General features: G+C 35.1%; 4 protein-coding genes across 4 annotated transcripts in view; 3 read left to right on the plus strand and 1 right to left on the minus strand.

The window, feature by feature from the left end:
• LOC107675872 (stromal interaction molecule 1-like) overlaps window positions 1-1,533 on the minus strand; it is a 61,525-nt gene extending 59,992 nt beyond the window's left edge. Inside the window, exon 1 of the mRNA XM_016470370.1 lies at window positions 1,226-1,533. The gene's annotated coding sequence lies outside the window, so the exon portion shown is untranslated. The remainder of the gene's footprint in view (window positions 1-1,225) is intronic.
• A 2,441-nt stretch (window positions 1,534-3,974) lies between these two features.
• On the plus strand, window positions 3,975-7,232 carry LOC107675860 (rho-related GTP-binding protein RhoG-like). Its single transcript, XM_016470356.1, has 2 exons — window positions 3,975-4,045; window positions 6,493-7,232. Exon 2 carries the CDS (start codon window positions 6,520-6,522, stop codon window positions 7,093-7,095), a length of 576 nt encoding a protein of 191 aa, XP_016325842.1. The 5' UTR covers window positions 3,975-4,045; window positions 6,493-6,519; the 3' UTR covers window positions 7,096-7,232.
• Window positions 7,233-13,292: 6,060 nt separating this feature from the next.
• Window positions 13,293-18,886, plus strand: LOC107675849 (sialic acid-binding Ig-like lectin 8). Its single transcript, XM_016470343.1, has 9 exons — window positions 13,293-13,588; window positions 15,089-15,171; window positions 15,441-15,824; window positions 16,136-16,429; window positions 16,986-17,246; window positions 17,459-17,542; window positions 17,920-18,037; window positions 18,174-18,228; window positions 18,417-18,886. The coding sequence occupies exons 1-9, from the start codon at window positions 13,293-13,295 to the stop codon at window positions 18,771-18,773; spliced, it is 1,932 nt and encodes a 643-aa protein (XP_016325829.1). The 3' UTR covers window positions 18,774-18,886.
• Window positions 18,887-19,735: 849 nt separating this feature from the next.
• On the plus strand, window positions 19,736-22,453 carry LOC107675863 (interferon-inducible GTPase 5-like). Its single transcript, XM_016470359.1, has 2 exons — window positions 19,736-19,903; window positions 21,104-22,453. The coding sequence occupies exon 2, from the start codon at window positions 21,125-21,127 to the stop codon at window positions 22,262-22,264; it is 1,140 nt and encodes a 379-aa protein (XP_016325845.1). The 5' UTR covers window positions 19,736-19,903; window positions 21,104-21,124; the 3' UTR covers window positions 22,265-22,453.
• The last annotated feature ends 2,876 nt before the right edge of the window (window positions 22,454-25,329 follow it).

The following is a 25,329-nucleotide window of genomic DNA, read 5'->3' on the forward strand; positions in this document are numbered from 1 at the left end:
ACTATTTATCAGTATTAAGAATTCTTGATACTACTGCTAATAAATACTAATAAATCTTTATTTTTAAAGGAATAATCACATCCGTTTTTTTTTTTTTTTTAACAGTAAACCTCTGTTGTGCAGCACTTTGTTTGCCAAAAAAAAAATAACGCTGCCAAACACACATGCTAAAAAACAACAACTTACTTACACATAGGAAGAAATGGTTATAAAAACTGAAACAGAAGCAAAACAAGTAATAGGTCGAATTGAATCGGGACATCTGAATCGATACCCAGCCCTAGTAATTACCCAAAAAATGATTACCGTATTACTATTTTTTATTAATTTTAAATTATTTTTAGAAAAAAAATTACCCTTATGTAAATTCAAATTTCAGAAAGGTTATTTTATTTATTTATTTAGTAATTTATCAGATGCTTTTATCCAAAGCGACTTACAAATGAGAGGAGAAATTAAAGAAATTTAAATTAAAATTAATTATAGGTTAATTAATTAAAATTAAATTAATTAAAGAAATTAAAATTAATTATAGGTTATGGTAATTAAAAATAGTACAATGTTTTTATTTGTTGTCAATTTGAGCCCCAGTAAAATATATTGTTGAAAAACACATTAAATCAAAAATAAGTAAATAAGACAGAATAAACATCAAAACCAAAATGTTACAAATTGCTTTATACATGTTTATTTCCATAACAAATCGAACGCAATTTTTTTTCTCGCGATGACGTGTGATGAATGCTATCAAGTTACTCCACTACCTGTCAACTAGTTAACATTTTTTAAGTGGAAACTATAAAGTCCAGCCTTTGGTTAACTACACTCACCATTTAAAATGTTTACAGTCTGAAAGGTTTAGCTTTAACGTTACAGTGCCATATGAAGGGCAACATAGACTTTACAAAATAATAATCTTAATAATTAACACATTAACCTACGTATTATATATCCAGATATGGTTCAGGAGCAGATCGTAACTAGTAATAGTTGTTTCACCCACATTTGCATAACAAAATCAGTCATAAATAGCTGATTCATAATCAACGACACTGTATTATCTTTATATTCATGCGGTTGAATGCGCAGCTGGCTTTGTAGCGGCACGAGGCCACTGGTTCTCACATTTCCCTCTTCCTAAACACCCAAATCCATCTCTAAGACGATACGTGATGTAAAGCACAGCGAAACTAAACGTTAAACCGTTTTAAATGAGCTGCGTTACCTCGGATCCTCGTGGAGATCGTCTCAGTGTTTGAGGTTCGTCTTCAGCTCATCAGACTCCATGGAGGCTTTGTGTTGAAACACTCCAAAAACACACGACCACACGGTTCTGTCCGGTTTTCCGTCCCGCCGATGAGAGAATACGGCAGGTGGACGGTGGCTCGGTCGTCCTCTGTCAGAGACAGAAGCAAAGAGAGTCCAAATATGCTGCGCTTCCTCCTCGATTCACGCCTGGCTCGCAGTCTGCGGCGCGACGCATGCGCAGTCACACACTCCCCGCTATCACACTACGCCTGATCACTATCACAGGCTCCGTTATAACGAGCACACACATCTTCTTCTTCTTCTAATAACGTTTTATGGCGGATGGCAAACCAACTTCTGGTGCCCACACATGCTGCTTAGTTCATGGTGTCGACTTTACATTGACTTACTTTTTCTTTTTTTTTTTGGTATATTTAATTATATTTTCTTGCATGTTTATTAGTGATTATTTAGTATGTTTATTCTGTTTACCCCAGTGGAGGGTGTTTTACATATTTCTAATATTTATATAAATTATTATGTCAAACTATTAATCGCGATTAATCGCATCCAAAATAAAAGTGTTTGTTTACATAATATATGTGTGTGTAGTGCACTGTGTATATTTATGTAGGCTATATATAAATATACGCACATATTATATTATAGAGTATATACACTGTATTTTGAACATTTTCACATGAATATATTTATATTAATATAATTTATATTATGTAGAAATCTATTTAATATATAAACATATTTTTCTGAAACATATATGCATGTGTGTGTATTATATATACATAATATACACAGCACACATGTAAACAAAAAAGTTTTTGGGATGCGATTAATCGCTTGACAGCACTAAATATTAATGTCACGGTGCGTGCGGGGAGATGAAGCGAGGACTCAATTGCAGGAGAAATGGTTATTTATTTTAATAAAAAATGAAACAAAAACAAACTCAAACCACCCCGAGGGGGAAAAACAGACAGGCAGGCCTAAAGCTGCACCACACGCAGACACGAAACACACACAATGAGAAATGACGGATCAGCACAGGATGACAGACACCAGGAGAATAAATAGGAACCAAACGAGGAGGCTAACGTGGGAGACACAGGTGGAGCAACTTAAACCATAACGAGGTAACAAGATGGGAGGGGCAAGACAATAGACAGGAGAGAGCACATGGCAACAGACAACACAAGCCATGTGCTCACCGAACACAGTCATCTGGTGGCCCTCCTGGGCACACCCGCTGAAGACTGTGACAATTAATACATAATATAATTATATAATATTACATTTATTTTAATAATTTTTATAAGGCTGCTGTTATTTATTTTGATCAATTATTTGCACATAGTACTATTATACTATTATACTTTGTATTAATATCAATTATGTTTCTACATTTAGGCACTTAACTGGCACTTTTATCCAAAGCGACTTACATTACATTCAAATTATACATTTTATCAGTTCATGCATTACCTGGGAATCAAATCATGACCTTAATGGTGCTAGTGCTCTGATGTTTGAGCTACAATCTAAAAGATAGAAAATCATTTACTAACCCTAATATCTAACCTACTTCCTTAATTGGGGGCTTGCATGACATTTATTTTTACACAGATTTCTGCATAAATCTGCAGAATTCCCACAAATTCAGTGCAGAAAATATGAAAAAGGCCACAGAATCTGACTGGGCCATAAAACACTCTGCCAAATCACCAGCAATAAATAGTCAATAATTATACAACTTCCAGTTGTGCATAGAAGGACGCAAGGAAGTGGCCCTTTGACTTGTGCAAAAAAAAAGTGCATTCACTGTTTGATTGGACACCCACATCTGCTATGATGGTGTTTTCCTAACACTTTTCTTGTTCCACTCACCCTTCCATGTGAAGGGACTGCAAAGCGTGCTTGTGTCTGTGAAAAGATAACACTGCCTCTTAGTGGCCTCGTGATGACACTGCTAAATGTCATTAATGGATGTTAACATTTCACAGTTTCAGTTTGAAGCATCCCACGCTCTTTTGGATCATGTACGGCGAGTTTAAATGAATAGTTCACCCAAAAAAATGAAATCTGCTCACCCTCTGGCCGTCCAAGTCCATGTTTCTTCATGGGAACAAATCCATCATTAAGGCTTTTCTGGCCAAAGTACCTATCCATAATTCATGATAACGTTTCCTCCAGTGAAAAAGTACACCCACTCTTGTTCTCTCACATCAAAATCCACCAACATATTTGTTTAGAACTGTTTTTGCTTGTAAACTGTGCCTTGATACATGCACACTTCTTTCCCGATTGATACAATATGACTTTTTCACTGGAGAAAGCAATATTATGGATAGAGGACTTGTATTTTATCTGGAAGCAACAGTTTGAACTGGAAAAAAAAATAAAATCTTACTGATGGATTTGTTTCTTACAAACATGTTGCTTTTTGCTTCACGAGATGTTAACTGATGGATTATTGTGATGTTTTTATCAGCTGTTCTGACTCTCATTCTGACGGCACCCATTCACTGCAGAGGATACATACATATCAAGTGTGTCTATATACAAATGTCTTTCTTTTTGACATGCACCCCATTAAGTTATGGTCTACATCATCTTTAAACTTCTCTACCGGCTCTTTGCTTTTTTGTGTCACTGACTTCCTCTCAGTGCACTAGGCTGTGCTCACTTCCTCCTTCAGTCCCCTGCGTGTCACCGTATTTAGGGACACTTTTATTCATACCACTATTGACAATTTCCTGGACGCTCTTTTGTATCATGCCCAGTGAGTCTATCTCTTATTTGCACTTGATTCTCTGTCCTATTAGCTTTTATTCTAGGCCAGATTTAATTTGCATCTCTGGTTTGATCATTTGTAAACTGATAAGAATACAGTGATGTCATTAGAGCAGTTACATCCTTTTTTTTATTCTGCTATAGTCAAATGGAGCTCCGTTGTGGTTTATGTATCTGACCAAATAACAATACAAGTTAATATGTAATGGTATTTTACATTCTATATGTATTGAATAATATTAAAGAAAGAAAGAAAACCTTTACTTTTCTACTAAATATATAGTGCAAGTTACAGTATGCGAAGCCTATATAGTGTTGGTAGCATTTGGATATACAAGAACACAGACAATATTGTATTTATTAGATCATTTAATGTGTTATGTGTATATTTAATGTGTTATTTTGTTTTTAATTTGCCTATTGTTGGTATAGTGTTGTAAAGCACTTTGGTCAACTCCGGTTGTTTTTAAACTGTGCTGTATAAATAACATTGTATTGTATTGTATTGTATAATAAATGGGGGGAAAAATACAAGATCGGAGGGTTTGATGGAGAAAAGTATCAGCTGAAATATGTGAGATGCACATACATTGATTTGATGTCTGCGGCAAGTCTGATTCACTTTGTAGTTTATTCTGACAGCCCAGAGACTGCTGTAGAGTGACCGTCTATGTGCCATTCAGTGAATATGCTTGTGAATATGTAGTATTGAGATAAATAAATAAATAAATCCAGGTCAGTAAGTACTCTTATCTTTAAATATTTGACATGCACCTAAACGTCAAAATCCAATTTTAGTCATTCTAAAACATGCATTCCGATTCCTGGAAAATGCATTGTAGTTGTTTTGATTGGAGCTTAAGATTTTTACACAAATACTTTCCAGCGCAATATGAAACATCTGATGAGTGAATGGACTGTGGGCGGTTCGTGACCCCTAAAACAGTAAGCTGTACAGTTTTAAGTTCTAGTTTCTTTGAAAAAAAGGAACTGTTTTTTTTTGTCAGCAAAGTCATGTTAGACCCCTAAACCTATAAATAATCTACTGATTTCACATTTCAAACTCAGATGTGCATAACTAGAGTGCATGCATGTATTTTTATCATACACATTAGGCCTTCAACAGATAAGTCAACCTGTAAAGAGTCGACAGCCTCTTCATTCGATTTTTTTTTCAAGCTGAGGAGAATTCACATCATATGTTTTCACAAATATTGCGAGATTATTACATTATTGCAGAGTTTCAGATGATGTTAACAGGCACCCATGTGAGATGAATTACTTCCCTACTAACTCAGTGCAAATGTTCTTCTCAGAAAGATATAAATAAAGGTCACTGACAACACGAATGTTTTATGGGCGTTAAGCACGGTCATTTTTAGCTGTAATGCACGTGATAATTTGACATAAACATGATTTATATAACCACGATGGTCTTCTAGCTTGAATATGTTCATTTATATTGTTTACTTTAACCAGTGTTGGAATGACTGTTTTTTTTTTTATATATATATTTTAATGATTCAAGTTTGATACATTCAGCTTTTTGCATGTCGTTTCAAACTCATGATTTTCTTTCTCACATGGAACACAAAATTAGTCTTATGCTCACCAGGAATGCATTTGATAAAAAAAAATATAAAAAATACAGTTAAATCAGAAATATTATTACAATTTAAAATAACTGTTTACTATTTGAATATATTTTAAATTGTAATTTATTGCTGTGATGCAAAGCAGAATTTTCAGCATCATCAGTGTCACACGATCCTTCAGAAATCATTCTAATATGCTGTTTTGCTGTTCAAGAAACATTACTTATTATTATAAATGTTGAAAACAGTTGTGCTGCTTCATATTTTTGTGGAAACTGTGAGACGCTGCCATTCAAAAGATATAAGATAAAAAAAAAAGATAATAATTTTATTGAGCAACGACACATTCAATTGATCAAAAGTGACAAAAGACATTTATAATGGTACAAAAAATTTCAATTTCAAATAAATCTTTATATTCATCAAAAAATCCAGAAAAAAATGTATCACAGTTTTCTCAAAAATCTTTAAAAAAATAAATATTAGGCAGAAAAAGCTGTTTTTAACATTGATAACGATAAGAACCATTATTAATAATTGAGCACCAATAATAATTGAGCAGCAAATCAGCATATTAGAATGGTTTCTGAAGGATCATGTGACTGGAGTAATGATGCTGAAAATTCAGCCTTGCATCCCAGGAATAAATTACATTTCAAAATATCTTATAATAAAAAAGTCTTTTAAATTGTAATAATATTTCACAATTTTACTGTTCTTACTATATTTGTGATCAAATAGGCCTAAAAAAAAACAATTTCAAATTTTGGGTAGAATTTAGTTTCTGCTAAATATCTCATGTACTGCATGCAAGTCACAGACAACGTTGTGTTTCTTTCAGTTATTGGAAGCTGAAGGGAGAACAACAATGCAGAACATCAAGTGTGTCGTGGTTGGAGACGGTGCGGTTGGGAAGACCTGCCTCCTGATTTCCTTCACCACCAACGCCTTTCCTAAAGAATACATTCCCACTGTGTTTGACAACTACAGCGCACAGCTGGCTGTAGACTCTAAAGTCATCGGTCTGAATCTGTGGGACACCGCGGGACAGGAGGAGTACGACCGTCTACGGACCCTCTCCTACCCACAGACCAACGTCTTCATCGTCTGCTTCTGCATCGCCAGCCCCTCGTCCTACGAGAACGTCAAGCTAAAGTGGTACCCCGAGGTGTCAGAACACTGTCCTAATGTGCCCATCCTGCTGGTGGGGACTAAAAAGGATCTGAGAGATGATCCAGAGGTGCTGAAGAAGCTCAAGGAGAAGAACCTGTCGGTGGTGTCCCAGCAGCAGGGGGCGGCGCTGGCCCGACAAATCCAGGCCAGCAAGTACATGGAGTGTTCAGCGCTCAACCAGGATGGGGTGAAGGAAGTGTTTACGGAAGCTGTTCTCGCTTTCCTCAAACCCAAATCTCAAGCCCGCAAGAAATCATGCGTGCTACTATAAATGGGACGGGACCTGAACATATGTATTTTTACTGTATATGGGGTATTTGTTTTGTCACATGTACATATGAACAAAAATCACACTTAATAAAAAGTACTTTACATTATACAACAAAATATCATACCAAGTGGTATTTATTTCAAGGGGAAATAAAAGAATAAATGATAGGTTTCAAATAATAAAACAATAGAAATACACTGTAAATGCTCAAAATACTTAAACAAATTAGATCAAACAAACAAACTCTTAAGTGTTAAGAACTTTCTCTTTTGTGAGTGCACAAAACTGACACGTTTTAAGTCAGTGTTTTGAATTTAATGAACTCGTTTCTTTGAATTTAGAGGAACTTGAATTTAACTGAAACTGGGCTGGGGATTTCTATTTCCCAGCACGCTTTGCCATGGCACTCAAAAGGGAGAGTACATGCTAAAATTAAGTTTTTTTTTTTTTTTTTGTGCAAGATTTTGGAATGAGGGATTTAGTAGTGTTTAATGTTTTGTTGTGCTAATTTAGAAGAGTATCTGTTTGTGACAAGTTGAGCATAAGAAGGTATACTGTATGTTAAATGTTCTGTATTGCCTTACTTATTAAGCTATTGCTATGCCAATCAAAGTCTTGTTTTACTTAGCATGTTAGCATTTAGCTAGTTATAGTTTAAATTTCCACTACTAAAATATTTAAATTGAGATTAAGAGATAATTTTAGTTGAAGTGTAATCAAAATGTATGAGTTACAGTAGTTTACTCAAATAGTTCAAGATAAGAGCAATTAACATGTATAAATAACAATTTGAGAGTTCTTCTTAAACTTGTACCCCTGGTTTCACAGACAAGGCTTAAGGCTAGTCCCAGACTAAAATGCATGTTTGAGCTGTCTCAACTGAAAATATCTTGCTCTTACTTATCTTAAAGGGGTCATATGATGCTTTTTTAAAGATCATTATTTTGTGTATTTGGTGTAACAGAATATGTTGACATGCTTTAATGTAAAAAAAACATTATTTTTCAAATACTGTACATTATTGTAGGTCCTCTATGCCCCGCCTCTCTCAAACGCTTCGTTTTCTACAAAGTCCCTCCTTCCGAAAAGCGCAGTCTGCTCTGATTAGCCAGCTGACCCAGTGCATTGTGATTGGCCGAACACCGCAAGCACTCGTCGGAAATGTAACGCCCCTTACCATAATCGCGAGCTTCATCTTTCAAAATAAATGTAAAAGTTTATTTTTTATTTTTTATAAATGCTGCTTAAAAATCTTAATTGAACTAAGTCCTAGTCCTGGTTTAAGATAAGCCCCATCTGTGAAACTGCACTCTTAAAAATAAAGGTGCTTCAAAAGGTTCTTCAAGCGATGCCATAGAAGAACCATTTTTGGTTCCGCAAAGAACCATTCAGTCAAAGGTTCTTTAAAGAACCATTTCTTTCTTACCTTTTTATAATCTGAAGAACCTTTTTTCGCCACAAAGAACCTTTTGTGAAACAGAAAGGTTCTTCAGATGTTAAAGGTTCTTTATGGAACCATTTAGACAAAAAGGTTCTTCTATGGCATCGTGAAGCACCTTTATTTTTAAGAGTGTGGGCCTAAATGTCTTAAATTAAAATATTGATGTAATTATATTAATTTTTTTGAATTCTGTTAACTTATTTGGGTTTAAAGTGTATGCAAAATAAAGATAAGAAGTACAGTATTTTGGACACTTTTTGGGTGTCAAACCTTTTGGAACATATTTATAATTGATGCGGTCAACACTGTAAACAATTATTTTCGAAGTTGCAACCAAAAGAAAGATTGTTGGAGTATATTTTACGAGAAAATCTTATTTCAGATTTTTTTTTATTGTTTTTTTTTTTTACTTGAAAATTTATATTTGAAAATGTGTGACTTGCAGTTTTTTTTTTGTAATAATTTGTGAAATTTACTAGCAATTTGTGAGTGTTTCTACACTGAATTTTTAGTTCTGGTAATTTTGGGTTTATTGTATATATAAAGAAAGAAAGAAAGAAAGAAAGAAAGAAAGAATAAGTGTATAAGTGTATTTAATTGTGTTTTTCTTTGTTACTAAGATTGTGTCTGTAGAAAGTTTAATTTACGATTATCCAAATATTCTGCAAATATGAAGCATAATAAGAAGAATGAGACTTTGTGTGTAAAGCAAGCTTGATTTCATTATAATGTTCATTTTCATATTTAATCGTGACACTTACTTGGAATCTCATTTCAGCATTTAGGATTTAATGTCATGTACTGTTAAACACAAGAAAGGAATTCTGTGGCACTTGTGTGTGAATCAGTTCACACAAACCACTGTCACAGTATAAAAGCTCTTGTATAAAATGCTGACTTTGTACTTTCCTGGACACATTAATAAAAAGGAGGAACCGTTTATGCAAATCTGCGCTTTACACACCTCACGATTACAAAACATGAAACTCATTAGTTTCAAGTTCATTTTTTGGGGGAGATGAGTTTGTGGCTGCTTATGAAGCAGTTTTCATGTACTTTCTTTTGTGTTGATTTCGAGTCTCTTGTTAGTGAGAGCAGAAGAAACGAGAACCCTTCACTTCCCTCCTCTAAATCCTCAGCTATTTCTGGCACAGTTCGTAGCAGTCTTGGTTTTGTTGTATGTCTGGAGAGACATGAGAACAGAACAACAGAAACAGCAACAAATACAAAATAAATTAAAAAGTAAAATAGGGGTTGCAAATACACTCTTAAAAATAAAGGTGCTTCACGATGCCATAGAAGAACCTTTTTGTCTAAATGGTTCCATGAAGAACCTTAACATTCTATTTCACAAAAGGTTCTTTGTGGCGAAAGAAGGTTCTTCAGATTATAAAAAGGTAAGAAAGAGATGGTTCTTTAAAGAACCTTTGACTGAATAGTTCTTTGTGGAACCAAAAATGGTTCTTCTATGGCATCGCTTGAAGAACCTTTTGAAGCACCTTTATTTTTAAGAGTGTAGAAGAAAAAAAAACTGTCAAGCTCTAGAAAAAATATTACTGTGAGTGAGCCATTAGACCAGATCTGATCCCTCATCGCAGAGTTACATGATGTTGTATTTGCCTCAGTGTGATTTGAAAGTAAAATGAAGTATAGACTCGCATGAGACTGCTACAGTTTTATACTCAGGCAAACACTGCTGTTCATTCACTTAAATCCTGACCACAAGCCAGTGAATTTGACAGTGAAATCAGTGTTATGGCCTCTGGCAAACACAAAACAACACACTCGTCTTTGTTTGGACCTTGTGCTTGCTTTCATTATGTTTTAACATGTTCTTCCCCATTAATATAATTATACAAATACGATTTTCAATTTCCAAATACAGCCAAATTGCAAATCCGTATACAAATACATCAATTTATTTGATCATGTAAAATACATATTCTTCCTTTTCACATAATCACATGAAAATGAGATAAACTTCAGTCTGATGTGGTAACATGTGACTCTACAGTTTCTACAGTGGAATTATGTGCTAATACTGCCACCCCGTGGTCAAAGAGTGAAAGCACCTCATTTAAACCTGCTATATACAGGTGCATCTCAATAAATTAGAATGTCATGGAAAAGTTAATTTATTTCAGTAATTCAACTCAAATATTCTAACTTTTCCACGACATTCTAATTTATTGAGATGCACCTGTACATGATAAAGAGCTGCTGGTTTTATTCAGAAAAAATCAAAATCAAATCAAAATCAAAATAATGGTGAAATTAGCAAACCGCTGTGAGGTCAGCTGATGGTCAATAAATTTGCAATTGAATGAAATATTTGAAGAAACTATTGCCAGGGGTGTGAAGCAATGATTATGTATTTGTTTATTTTTCATAATAATTTCATAATAAATTTTGCAACACTTATTTTCCTGTTTATTTCTCTGAAGCTGCTTTGAAACAATCTGTTTTATATAAATAGCTATATAAATTAATCACTTATTTTAATATAATTTAGTTAATAGAAGTTTATTGATAAGGAAAATCTATGTATGTCTTTTTTTTGACAGCATCCTCAATTTACAGCATTTTTATACAAGTGTCTAAAACTTTTAACAGTACCGTAGCTTTATAGGCCTATATATGGACGGACATAATATTGTCAGTGATATGTATTAACATTATTAATTACATTGTTAAATAGATTATGAACTATTTAACATTTACGAAATGTTTTTTTTTTTTATTAATAAATGATATTAAATAATAATAAATACATGTGTACTCAATGGCAGCAAAACATGGACATATATTTTGTTTAACATATATAATGCGATGTCAAATACAGTGAGGCACAGAGGCTGGATTACACATGTGCTCTGTTTGGAGGATTAAACGGTTTAGTGTCTCTGTGTTTTATTGACTTTCATACAGCAGCTGTCATCTGAAGTTGAAAGACTAGACCTTCAATGAATCGAATATCACCTGTCACTTTATGCCTGATAGCAGAGCTGCAATGAAGAAAACTGTGAGATGTCTGCCAAGAATGTGCAATATTTTGCCCTTTTTTTCCCCTTCTGCTTGATGTTTGTACCAGGTAATGCATTCTTCTTTCTTACATATCAATCTGCCACTGTGCTGTTGTTAGTTTCTCTTCATATTTGTTTGATTTTTTGCAGGTTTTTAGCCAGTAATAGGACTCAAACCTTCTTAATATTCTAAGCAAATTCATATTACACAGTCTAATGTTTAGTCAAAAGTATAATTTACTGGATCGTTCAATTAATCGTTCAAAGTCCACTTATGTTATTCTGTGCGCTTAAGATGCTTTTTTTTTTTTCTTTCTACATGTTATCTTAAGGGTTTTTCCATTGTTTTAATTTTAGTTTTAGTATAACACTATAATACCGTTTATATTTTGATTTTTTTTATCATTTAAAGAAGAAACCAATCCGATGTATAGTTGACATTTGAGGCTTAATTACTATAGAAAAGCACTACAAGTTTTTCAATTAGAGTGTTTTCAGCTTGTTTATTTTCATATAAAAATACGGCATGCAGTTGCATCAAACAATGGTATAAACATCATTCAATGTAAATTGTGATAATCGTAATTAATAATCGCAATTACAATTTCAAGGCAATAATAGACAATTATGATTTTTGTCATAATCGTGCAGCCCTCGCTGAGATCATGCCTCCTTCAGAGAATGTACCCCTTATAGGTGAATCATAACTGCTGTAACATGGTAAAATTTGTATAAATACAAAGTTTTAATATAAAGGCATAAACTATATAACATAAACAGTGAGCATATGCTATTTAAAATTCAGCCTGGGCATTTTAGGTCTTTTTCTAAACATTTAGCTTAATATTTAGTTTTGTGTCACTTATGTGGCTCTTATGTAGTTTCTACATATTTAAGTATTTATTGCCCCTATAAGTAGCTTTGTGTTTCTTACTTTCTGTTAGTAGGTCCTACTATTGCTAACTATTTTTAGCTTGACGATAATTACTGTACACTTCTGAGAAGCTTTCACACTAGCTTGGCAAGTTTCGGTAAATCCTCCAACACCGCTAGCACTGAGAGAAGCTTCTTTTTCAGAACCAGTTTTATTTTGTAAACACCGGAAACGAATGAACTTCGGTTCTGTTAAAGGTTCTCACACGTTTATTAGTCAGAATACCGTGCTAAACTATTCTGACTGACAGTTTTTTACCAGCAATACTTACTTAATGACGCCGTGACACGCTAATTATTTTTTAAATAATCTCATCATTTTGCAATAGAATTGATTTGTCTTGTTGAATATTTATTCTCTAAATCTACTAAAATGATCATTAATGTAACTGTTAAGAAACATAATAGCATTCAACATTAATTGACATTCTGAACATGTCAGTCTAATGTAATCATTTACTGGCAATATCATTGACACTAAACGTTTCTAAATGTTCCCTTACGTTCTACAGGAAAGTATTACATAGCCACGATGACCATGACCACTGCATCCACTGCTCTCACCATCTTTATTATGAACATACATCACATACATCACAAACCCGTCCCAAACTGGGCCAAGAAATTCATCCTGCAGTATCTGGCCAGGATTTGCTTTGTCTACGAAGTTGGCGAGAACTGCATGACCGCACAGCCAGAGACACTAGACCCTCAGCCAACCGCCCGACTCCGACTGCAACATGAACAGCCAAGCTGGGAAAAATGACTTTGTGTTCAAATTTGAGCGAAGTCAGGATGCTATGTCTTCAAAGCTTCCAGAAGACATGCCTCAGATCATGGGTCCGGCGTGCTCACTGGGAAAACATCCCACCTGTCGCTATGGCGTGTGGAAGGAGGGAGCGTTCATGAGCATGGATTGTGGTGATGGGGCGGCAGAGGCAGGAAAAGCCACAGGAAGAGGAGAAGAAGGATGCAGAGATCATGATGGTGGGCTCAAAGTGCAGTGCAAGTGTGAGCAGCAGCATCTCATGAGGAATATCGAGTATGTCGCAAACTGTTACCGCGATCAAAGAGCGACGGCGAGAAGAACGGGAGAGTGAAAAAAGGTCGCTAAGGTTCTGGACCGATTCTTCATGTGGCTGTTTTTCATTATGGTTTTCTTCATGAGCCTGCTCATAATGGGGAAAGCCATATGACATGAAATAAGGACACAACTGAAAGGATATAACTGATTTTAAAGGATGGCGTACAACCAGTTGGTCATTATCGCAAAACAAACCCAGACAGAATGATTAGGAGAGGTTTATTTTGTGATAACAATCAGCTATATATACATTACCCCTAAAATATACACTATTATAGTATACCTTAGTACTGTTAAAAAAATGGACAAAATATATTGAATTCAAATTATTTTATGTGAGAAAGAAGAGACTATGGCGTGACACAATATATTAGAGGTCAAAATGCAGAACTTGAGCACATTATTTCAAAAAGTATTCCAAAAAGCCGTTATATATACATAACGTACACTCTAAAAAATGCTGGGTTAAATACAACCCAGTGCTGGGTAAAATAAGGACAAACCCAGCAATTGGGCTGTTTTGACCCAGCGGTTGGGTTAAATGTTTAACCCAACCTTCTGGGTAGTAACCCAACCGCTGGGTCAAAACAACCCAATTGCAGGGTTTGTCCCTATTTTACCCAGCACTGGGTTGTATTTAACCCAGCATTTTTTAGAGTGTATGTTAAAGCAATTTAGCCTGCATGCTTTGTGATTGAACAATTGAAATCTTCTTTGCTGTTTACAGACATAAATAATTGTGAGTAAATGTATATTATTTATTATAAGCTAAGCAAATCCTGTCCTCTCCTCTGATCAAAATGCCTGAAACAGAAGCATTAAAACACTGATGACAGATGTTGTGGAGCTTTGTTGTTTGCGGTCATTTTTCTCCATGTCTCCTGGAGCTTAATCTTCATTTTATCCTTTGCACTCTCAGCTGAAGTATGTCAGCAGTGGATCTCTTTTTCTGTCTGTGCATGTCAATATCCTCCCTTTTAAGAGTTAAGTCTTTGTTAATAAATTCTAACTAACGTCTTTGCAAAGTGAAAAGCATCTTACCCACAATACTATTTTCACTGATTTGATCTCTTTCAAAAAACTCATCCTGATATCTCTTGCTAACGACGATACATTTGTATCAAACTACGGCCATGTACAACAATCGCCCATTTGTGCATTTCCATAGAATGAGGAAGTTCTCTAAAAGAGGAAGGATGCATCTTGTACACAGGCCTATTTGTGAGCTGCTTCTGCAGTTCTAAAAAGCTTAAGAGAACACTGTGAATGGTTTGACTTAAAGTGGTAAGGTCACTTTTAATGTTTTATCTTTTAAATATAATTTGAAATTTAGTTTGTTTTATTGACATGACACATTTTAATATATGTACTGCCAAAGTATTTTTATATACTGTACATTTGACAAAAAAATATTTAGAACAAGTATATATATTTTGAATATATTTGAAATTGCACAGTTTGTGTAAAAATGTTCTTTTTCTGAAAAATGTTCAATGTTCTTTTTCCGTGCAGATTTGTGGAATACACATATAAAATGCAGATCATTTCAAGTTGCACAATCCTTTCTATGTTAGCATTAAATATTTTGTGTAAAGGTATGTATTGCATGTTTTACAGATATATTTAAGTTTAAATATTTGTGTTAAATGTTTAAAAACAAAAATATTTTTTTCCATCCATACCACTTAACTATGAAATCTATATTTGAAACACTTGTATGTACATCTTATACACTTTGTATTGAAAGTTTATGTAGCTTTAAACACACAAATCTGCATACTGAGCATGGACAGGGAATTACTGTTTTAAGATTTGAGGTTTCTCATGTCCAGGTTTTTGATCATATTCTTTTATTGTATTCAAGGCCAAAAAAAGGACTGGAGCATCATCTTTGATCCGCCAGAAGTTACTGCAGTTCCAGAATTATGTGCTCTCATTTCATGTACCTTCACTTACCCAAATAAAGCAAAACCTATTAATAACGTTGCGTGGTATGTGTGTAAAAACGGTCAATGTAAGGATGAAATCTTCAAGGCGAAAGTGAGTAAAAATATTGAAAACAAATTTGGAGAGAAAGAAACTGAAACTGGACAGATTAAGATGCTTGATCCTGACCTGACCAAAAACAGCTGTAGCATCATCATGAAAAACATAAAGGCAGAAGATAAAAATGAATATGCATTCAGAGTGGAGGGGTCACATTCACAGCTAAACACATATAAACCCACAGTCAAACTCATCATTCAAGGTAATTACTTACTTGGGTTTAGCACAGTTTAAAATATCCTGCTTTTTTTCTCTAATTTGATGTTCTCTTTCAGTTCTCTACTGTTTCATAGAAATATTCAGCTCACACTTCTGAAGTTTTATGATTTCATAATAATAAAAAAAAACATTTAAATTAAGAAACTTTAACACATGAATGTGCAAGATTAACCACACCATTCTTTTAATCTCAATACAATTTGCATTTAATTTGTATGATCTGAATCTGTACTAAAAAAAATTCATTTAGACTGTGGTAAATGTCTAACTTTTGTTGTGTACCTCTATTTGCAGATGAGCCTATAATGTACGTTCCTCTTCTCAGTGAAGGAGAGGAGGCCAATCTGACATGTTCAGCTCCTTTTCCTTGTCCTGAAACTCCTCCTGAAATAACATGGTGGATCAAGACAAGAGAGGGAAACATCATTGATCTAAAGGACAAAATCATCACACTGACCACCTCCAAAATCCTTTACCTCTCAAATTTGACCTTAACTCCAACCTCTGACCTGCACAACACCACTGTAGGATGTGACGTGAGCTACGGAAGCAAAAACATCAGTACAAGTGGGACCCTTGAAGTCATGTGTGAGTTTACAAATCTTAATTAATAAATTAATATTTTAACTATAACTGCCCCTAGACCATTACATTAAAATACAGAAATACAACAAAATGTTCCCCAGCAGGCACCGAACGTATATGTAACGTCAGGTTGACATTGGACATGGCGTCAGACAGACGTTGCATTTTGGTTGAAAATGAAAATCGGGTCAATATTTGACATCAATTTGACATTGACTTAACATTGGATTTTGGTTACACAACCTAAAAACAACAAAATATCAACGTCAGCTGATGTCGGTATTGGACATCAATTTAACATTGACATTAGACGTTGAATTTACATTGAATTTTGGTCACCGGACATCGCAACCGAAATGTAACCAAATATCAACGTCTTATGACGTTGTGTGCCTGCTGGGTCAGTTCAGAAGAGCACAGCTATTACTGTTGAGAACAAGTTTCTTTCATCTTCTACTATTTGGATGTTCTGTGATGATCAGAATGTAGAATTAAAAATATTTATTTCTTGCATACAAGTGAATGTGCTGTCAAAACTAATGCAGTTTCTCATTTTCAGATGTAAAGACTCTTCGAATTCTGGGTAATGGCAAAGTGATGGAAGGTGACACTCTCAGCCTGAACTGCTCTGTTGAGAGTCACCCACCATCATCTGATCATGTATGGAGTTTCAATGGAACCACAGATATGGTCATGAACCAAACATCTGCTGAATCTTTCACGATAACCAATGTGAGAAAGGAGCATGCTGGGGTTTACGGCTGTATGACGACATATAGAAACAAGATACTGAATGCATCCATCACTGTCATTGTCATTCGTAAGTAGAACCACATTCCATTGATAACCTAGCAATGTCACAGTTTTACAACATCACAAATTACGAAATGTGTCAGCAACTGTAGAAATACTGAATTGCGACACATAGACCCTTCAAACATCAGGAGAAGTTCACTGCAGTGTTTGCAGGAGACATACCTAAAGTCAAAATATGTCTTTACTGATTATAAAATCATATTCATCACATACCAGGTGATACAAATGAATCGAAAGTGAACGAGTCCTTCAGTCCTGGAAGTGAAAACATGCCACTGAATGACACCAGCAATACTACAGGTAGTACTGAGCATTTACATACTGCAGAAACTGCATGTTTATTTCAGGGTGATTATGATTTAGCCATTTAGGACATTTTCTTGTTTGACATTGTTGCAGAACAACACTGCTCTCAACCAATCAGATTTAGGGTAATGGTTAGGTTTAGGATTAGGGCTGGGATTAAGGACTGAACAAAATTCTTATTAAACTATAATTTTTCTCTGATTTTAGAGGCAATTTACGGTTAGATATTGGATTAAATGTTGTTCCAGGACAAACAGAAGATTCCAGGAACAAGTCCTACTTGGCCAAATCTAATACTCCCAACTCTGAACAATAGGTATTTTCTTTATATACTTTTATAGATATTACTAACAATTCTGTGTAAATTCAAGGTATAGAAGATTTCTTGAAGAATTTGGACATGTCAAAGATACTCACATTCGTGGCGGGAATGGTGTGTTCGGCTCTCATCTTCTCAGTTGTTTTATGTTGTTGGGTGTCTTGCCACAGGTAGGCATATCATTTACTTCCTTCTCCTAAAAGGTGCCTAAAAGTTCACCAAACCACATTTGTCCTAATATTTTATAGCGTTTATATGTTTGCTTTATGTCTCAAGTCTCATCAGCAGAAAATCTTTTCTTAACAGAGGCAAAAAACACAAAGTGCCAACTGCAAATCCGGACGCTGAAGTCAATTTGGAGGTAAGACAGAACCAATATCCATGAATGAATATGAACATTGGAACCAATATGTGTATATAGTATAGTATAAGTTTAAAGTTTACAACACAGAATATCCAAATATTGCACAGGTTTTGACAGAATCTTCTAATGACTTCCCTGCCATAAATGAATGTCAAAAGAATAAAGATGTGTTTTGTATGTATCAGATGGTGCAGACAGATGTAGCTCAGACTGGAACCAATGAGGAAACACCTCTTCGTGGACAGCTTAATGGTGAGAACCCAAACATGGCTGGACCTACAGATGGAGCAGAGGTGGACGAAGCAGTCGGGATGGATGCAAAAGAGGTCGACTACGCCAGCATCGACTACTCCCTTCTAAAGGACAGAGCGCCTGAGGAGGGAGAGAAGGAACCTACTGACACAGACTACGCTGAGATCAAGAGGGACAAGAGAGGAGATGGGAAGGAAAGGACAGTCCTTCAGGATGACCAGATTGAAACACAAGACCAGATGGAGGGAGAGGAGGAACTTTATTCTAACTCACAGGAGCTGAAAAGTTAAGGAACTACACCCAACAATATTACAATTTATAAGATCATTTTTACATATTGAGTTCAGATGCTTAAGAAGCATAGAATGTATTATTTTTGAGCTTTTATGTGTCTAGCATTAATAGTTTGTGCTTGCAACATATGAAATTTCATTAGATTATTCTCCAACATCTGTTTTTTTTTTTTAATTGTGTGAAAACATTCATTTCCCATTTTTTCCAAGTTATTTTTTGTTTGTATTAGGCTTTTAATATGCATTTAAGGACGTTTCTGAGCTTTCTGAAACTGTTGCAAATTAATTTAATAACTTAAATAAAGTTTCTGATAGTTACCTTCAGCTTCATTGCTTTTATTGGTACAAAAGTGTCAGATTCATAAATAATTCAGCATTTAAATGGTTTATTGTTATATGGAGTTGTTATTTGTCAGCATACAGTATAGGGCTTCGGCGATTTGGCAATCAAGGATAGTTTCTGATTCTTCTTTCAAACGGCACTTGCCGGCACTTTTGCAATTGACAGCTTGCAAAGCAAAGATGTGTTGCAATAATTTCACAGAGTCACACATAGGCCATAACGCTTAATCCACAAAACCTGAATAATGGCGAAAAGGATTAGCATTGTCGCACAACAAATAACTAATTGTGAAGACACAAGCAACACCAATAGCATGAATAAAGTCAGCAAAAAGCAAAGAAAAAAAGTAACAGGACTGAAACAGTAAATGTCTAACATGCTGCAATGCATGCTGGGAACCCACAAACTTTTAACAGATCAACAACATTGTACAAAATTACATTGTATGTTCAGACTTACTCCATTTGAGGGAATATTGCTGGTCTAACACTGAAAAGTAATTCAAATTCTTTAGATTTGTCTAAAAGGTGTGTATGTTTTGATACATGCTGATTCCTCAACAATTGCAAATCATCTCACCTGCTCCTTGCTTTTCTGGGATGACGTGTGCATGAGCAGGATTAGGTCTTAGATAACAGGATTAGAATGTTCCACACACTACAGGGAATCCTTAAATAGCCTGTGAGAGTGTCAGTATCTCGGTTGTCTTGTGTGGTTTGATATTTTCAACCATTTTTTCTGTGGTCCACCACACTGGCTGTCATCCTGTATGATCTGAGAGAAGGTACGTGATAGGATGGATGTAGTGAAAACCTCATCAAAGTTCTTATTATCTACTCATTATTGATATAGTATATATTATCTACTCATTATTCTTTATAGTATCAATTTAAGGTTCATTGTTACTATTTATGGAAAGAAATGTGTAAGTGACTTATTCTCACCTTCAGTTTGCTAATAGTACTATGCTTGGCATGTCGGTTTTGAAATTCAAAATATATTTCTTGCTCAAAACATGTATTTGACTGCCCAATATAATGTTTAAATGCAACTATCATGATCCTGCAAAAATACAGCTCTACTTGTATAGTTAGATTTTATATTTGTCAGTAAATAAATTACATTTATTTTGAATAAAATGCATGTTTGTCTGTTTTAAAATGTGAAAATACATTAAATAAAATAGTAAAATATTTTCATAATTTATATTTTATTATTTACATAGTAAAAATTGTGGTTTTATTATTTGAAATAGAATTAAAAATAAAAAAAAATAATTTGATACTTTATTAATTATTTCCAAAAAAAAAAAAAAAAAAAAAAAAAAAAACCAAAGAAAAATTTAAAAAATAGTAAAATATTTTCATAATTTATATTTTATTATTTACATAGTAAAAATTGTGATGTTTTATTATTTGAAATAGAATTAAAAATAAAAAAAAATAATTTGATACTTTATTAATTATTTCCAAAAAAAAAAAAAAGCTACAGTACAATTTAAAAGTTAGGGGTCTGTAATTTTTGTTAATGTTTTTGAAAAAAGTATTTTATGTTTCTAATATTTATTTGATCAAATATATAGTAAAACAATGTAATATTATTGCAATTAAAAGTAACTATTTTCTATTTGAAAATATTTTTAAAATGTAATTTATTTCTGTGATGCAATGCTGAGTTTGCAGCAGTGTCCATCACATGATCCTTCAGAAATTATTCTAATATGGCTGATTTGCTACTCAAGAAACATTTCTTGTTATTATCAATGTTGAAAACGGTGATAAATGTTTTGTCTTCAAGATTTTTGATGAATATTACGTTCAAAAGAACAGCATTTATCTAGAAATGGAAACTTTTGTAAGATTATAAATGTCTTTACTGTCACGTTTGATAAATTTAATGCATCTTTGCTGAATAAAAGTATAAATTCTTACAGTCCCCAATACTGCTTTCAAACACTGTAAAAGATGCGTCTTTGTATTTGTAGATTAGTTATCACCTACCAGACATGGCTGATGTGTTGAGGAGTCTTAACCTGCTGGAAACTCTAAAGGAATCCATAGAGAAGAACAACATTTCGGATATAAGAGATGCATTGGAGGACATGCTGATCAGCAGAATCAACATTGCAATCATTGGGGACAGAAATGCAGAAAAAGCCACTTTCATCAACTCCCTTCGAGGTCTGAGCCAAGAAGATGAAGGAGCAGCCCCCTCTCCATCATCTGCTGCCCCAGAGGAACTAGCCATATTCCCCAACCCAAAGCATCCTGACTTTCGCCTCTGGGATCTGCCATCCATCTCTTGCGATACATCTTTTGAGGCTGAGGATTATATAGAGCGATTCAAAGTTATGAGATACAACTCCATCATTATCGCATTCACAGAGAAGCCTAGTGTTAACAGTGTGGCATTGTGGAGGGAAGTTAGGTCGCTGCAGAAAGAGACAGTTTACTTCATCTTACTATCATCCATGAAGGATACAGAGAAAACACTGGAGGCGAAGAAGACAGCAAGCTTAGAAGTGCTCAAGGCAGAAGGTGTTCCTCTGCCAAAGGTGTTTCTGGTACAACCTTCAGCTTTGGAGAAACTGGACTTTCTAAAGTTTTTAGAGGTCATGCGAGGTGACCTTCCAGAGATCAGGGCGCATGCTCTTCTTCTAGCACTTCCTACATTCTCCAACTCCTTGGTCACTCAGAAGAAAGATGCCTTCAAGGCACTGGCGTGGGCTGCCGCCTCATTATCCGGTGGCGTTTCTGCCATTCCCATACCTTTCGTGGCCTCCATGGTAGATGCTACTGTGGGCGTACGGATTCTGACCAAGGCTCAGATCTCACTTTGCCTGGACGATGAGTCTCTTGAGCGACTGGCGAGGCAGCGGGGTCTCGACCCAGCCAGGCTGAAGGCCCTGCGGACATGCGCTCTCTCTGTGGAGGTCAGCAAGAGTGAAGTTAAAAGACGACTCGCGGAAGCCGAGAAAGACACCAGCACTGCAACCACCAGACTTGTGGAACTCGCCATGCCGAGACATGCCAGATCCATCAGCCGATCTTTCATCGTTATGCTGCAGGCACTCAACACTGCTATTGACGATATGGGTGCTGATGCAGAGAAGGTGGTTGCTATGGTAACAGGAGAGGGACAGTAGATTGAGCAGTACTCATTACACAAACTTACATCATTTTACAATCCATTTGGACTGATACCGAAATGGACTATAGCTATAGCATTTAAACTATCAGCAATATATTAATTTAAAAAGAATAACACTTCATTTTCATTATTCAGTTGATTAATATCCCTTTAAAATTAGATTTCAGTGCAGTTCATTTTTAATGGCATATCATAAATGCTCATAAGGGATGCAAATTCATGTCGTCTCATTTTTTTTTTTTTTAATAACAGCTTAAAATATGGATTTACCGTCGATTTTAGCAAGACTTTTTTTTTAAGGTCTACATTTTTTTATTGTTTTTATGGAACCCTTTCAGTATGACCATACAATAATACTACTTTGAAGTGAATTGAATTGAATAATACTACTACTACTACTACTACTAATAATAATAATAATAATAATGTTATTATTATCACATAATTTTATCTCATTGTTAAAATTAATTAAACCAATACAAATATAATATATAGTAATAGTGTACCGTGCAATAAAAATATTTTTTTGGATTCAAAATGTATATTATTGCCAAAAGGTTACACGTTTTCATCTCTGTATGTGCATAAAAAAGTCTGTATAGAGTTGATTTGCATGAGAATGTTGTTTAGACTTACTTTAAGGGCAATGGTACACTTCTGCTATTTAAAAAAAAAACTATTAAAGATCAGTTCTGTTTCCTTTTCTTGTTCTCTTTCAATATCTTACATGGTCATGACCACATGGATTTAATTTAACCTTTAATTTCCTTTGCATACTGCACAGCTTTTTACAAAGTAGTCAAAAGTTCAATTTACCAGTTCACAACACCAAACCTGTACATGTGAATTACAGTAAGCACACAGGAAATACAAAGACACAGGCCACAATACATTTGTATGTGTTTCTTCCCTTCGGTTTAACCACAAACTAACTACTGACTGTACAAAAAGGTAAGAATTAAGGTCACATTAGTTCTAGCAAGAATACTTTATTTTCAGAGCTTTATCATCACAATACTGATTTGAATCTAATCTGCATCGAACAGAGCAACAGTCGATGTACTGCACATTTTTGGGATTGGTTTCATGCACTGTCATTCTACACTCTTCTGTGTTTCATGCACTGTCATTCTACACTCTTCTGTGTTTCATGCACTCATTCTACACTCTTCTGTGTTTCATGCACTGTCATTCTTCTATTTCTGTGTTCTGCACTTGTGGTGACTACTGACAAAAATAGAAATAAGCGTGACCCCTTGTTGTTGTATCTATAATTGTTTCACTTTGGCAGCTTTTTTAAAATGTCTGGTTTTAAACAATTTACTTTGAAAACTTGGTTGAATAGAGTAAATTCAATCATTCCAAAACCCCCATCATTAATATTATTTCTTAGGACCTCCTTTTTGATTTTCTTGATTTTTTTAAATACAGTATTATATAATAATTTATCCAGTGAGAACAAAATAATTATTTGGGACAATCCATTAGGACAATGAACCAATAAAATGCAACTCTGCTGCCAGCCAAGTATCTAATTTCTTTGAAATCATACTGTAACGAACGAGACATGAGACGTGCGGATCCACCTGCAGGCTTTTATTAGACAGATACGTGGTCATAACAGGCATGGGTCAAACAATGGCAAACAGATATTTTGAGGGCAAGACAAAAGAGTAGTCCAGTAAATGGGTGTGGTCGATCGCCGGCGAACATAATCCTGAGGGCAAGGCAAACGGGGAATCCACAAGAATAGCTAGAGTCCAGGCAAGGTGCAAACACAGTCCGAAACAGCAAGGCAAAGGGTAATTCCAAAACAAGCTATAAACTTCAGGGGAGGCAGAGATCAGACAAAACGAGATAACAGGCAAGGATAAAGACACGGGCTATACTAGATTAAGAAACTTGGAATGGCTCCGTAAAGTAGCTATCGCTATGAGAGAGATATGCGCTAAACAATACTCGGCGTTGAATGGTGGTGTGAGACTGATTTATATAGTGTGTGTTATTGGTAGCAGCTGTGTGTGACTGGTTTCAGGTGAGCTTGTGATTAGTGCAATGGAGCATGGGAAATGTAGTCCAGGGTGATATGTAACAGTCTGTGTGGTATGAACGTCACTATAATGGGAGGGCGACCTCTGGTGGCAAGCAGACGGAAGTTCATGGACAGGATTCGTGACACATGTAATGCATGTGTGGGAATTTATATGTTCTTTCACTCTGGTACACAAAAGGTAATGAAATATGATGAAATAAAGTGTTATATTTTTATTTTAAACATCTGGCCTATAAATCTTCAAACTTCAAGGCTTTTAATTTTTTATCTTTTTTTCAAAACTATTAAACAACTTTTGTGATACCAACATTCAGTCTTGACAAATTGAGCTAGTTAAAAGCTTTTCTATTGTCATGTGAATTTCTTGTTTTTAATTCTAACTGTACTCCCCAACATTCACATTTGAATTGCAATTCAAATGTCTGCTCTCTCTACAAAAGCAGTGTGTCTGATGGAGTCTCCTCTGGAGAGCGTGTGGAGAGGTTACGGGCTGTTTTTACTCTCAGCATTCTGATAGCAGGGCTTTGAACCTTATCTTCCGGCATGAGTGATGCGGGCCGACAGTATCCTTCACCAGACATTATTCTCTTCTTGCCTCACACTCAGCCTGCATAACTGTTTATTTGCCCGTCTCGGTAGCCTCTTCACTGAAATCAGCCTTCCTTTCAGACTGCAACATTCTCTGCACCTCTAGCTGTCACAGCTTGTTGAGCAAAGTCCCTTGAGAGCTGCTACTGAGATTGTGGCATCTCGAGACTTCTTTTCAATGTCGGGTTTTGCAGCAGCTGCCAAATTCAGAGTTGGGAGGCATAAAACCCATACAAAAGTATGACTTCTGTGAACCACCTCAGGCTGCCATAAAGTTTGCTATTGGCCTGAGAATGATTACGTGTCTTGTTTTGGGTCTTGAATCTCTGCTCTTCACAGATATCTTCAGGAGGTAGATCATCTAGTATTCTAGCTGTAATTTAGTCAAAAGGTGTTACACACTGACAAAAAAGTAAATT

This window comes from Sinocyclocheilus anshuiensis, unplaced genomic scaffold, assembly GCF_001515605.1.
Source record: "Sinocyclocheilus anshuiensis isolate Anshui unplaced genomic scaffold, SAMN03320099.WGS_v1.1 scaffold1832, whole genome shotgun sequence".
In the NCBI taxonomy this organism is placed as follows: domain Eukaryota; kingdom Metazoa; phylum Chordata; class Actinopteri; order Cypriniformes; family Cyprinidae; genus Sinocyclocheilus; species Sinocyclocheilus anshuiensis.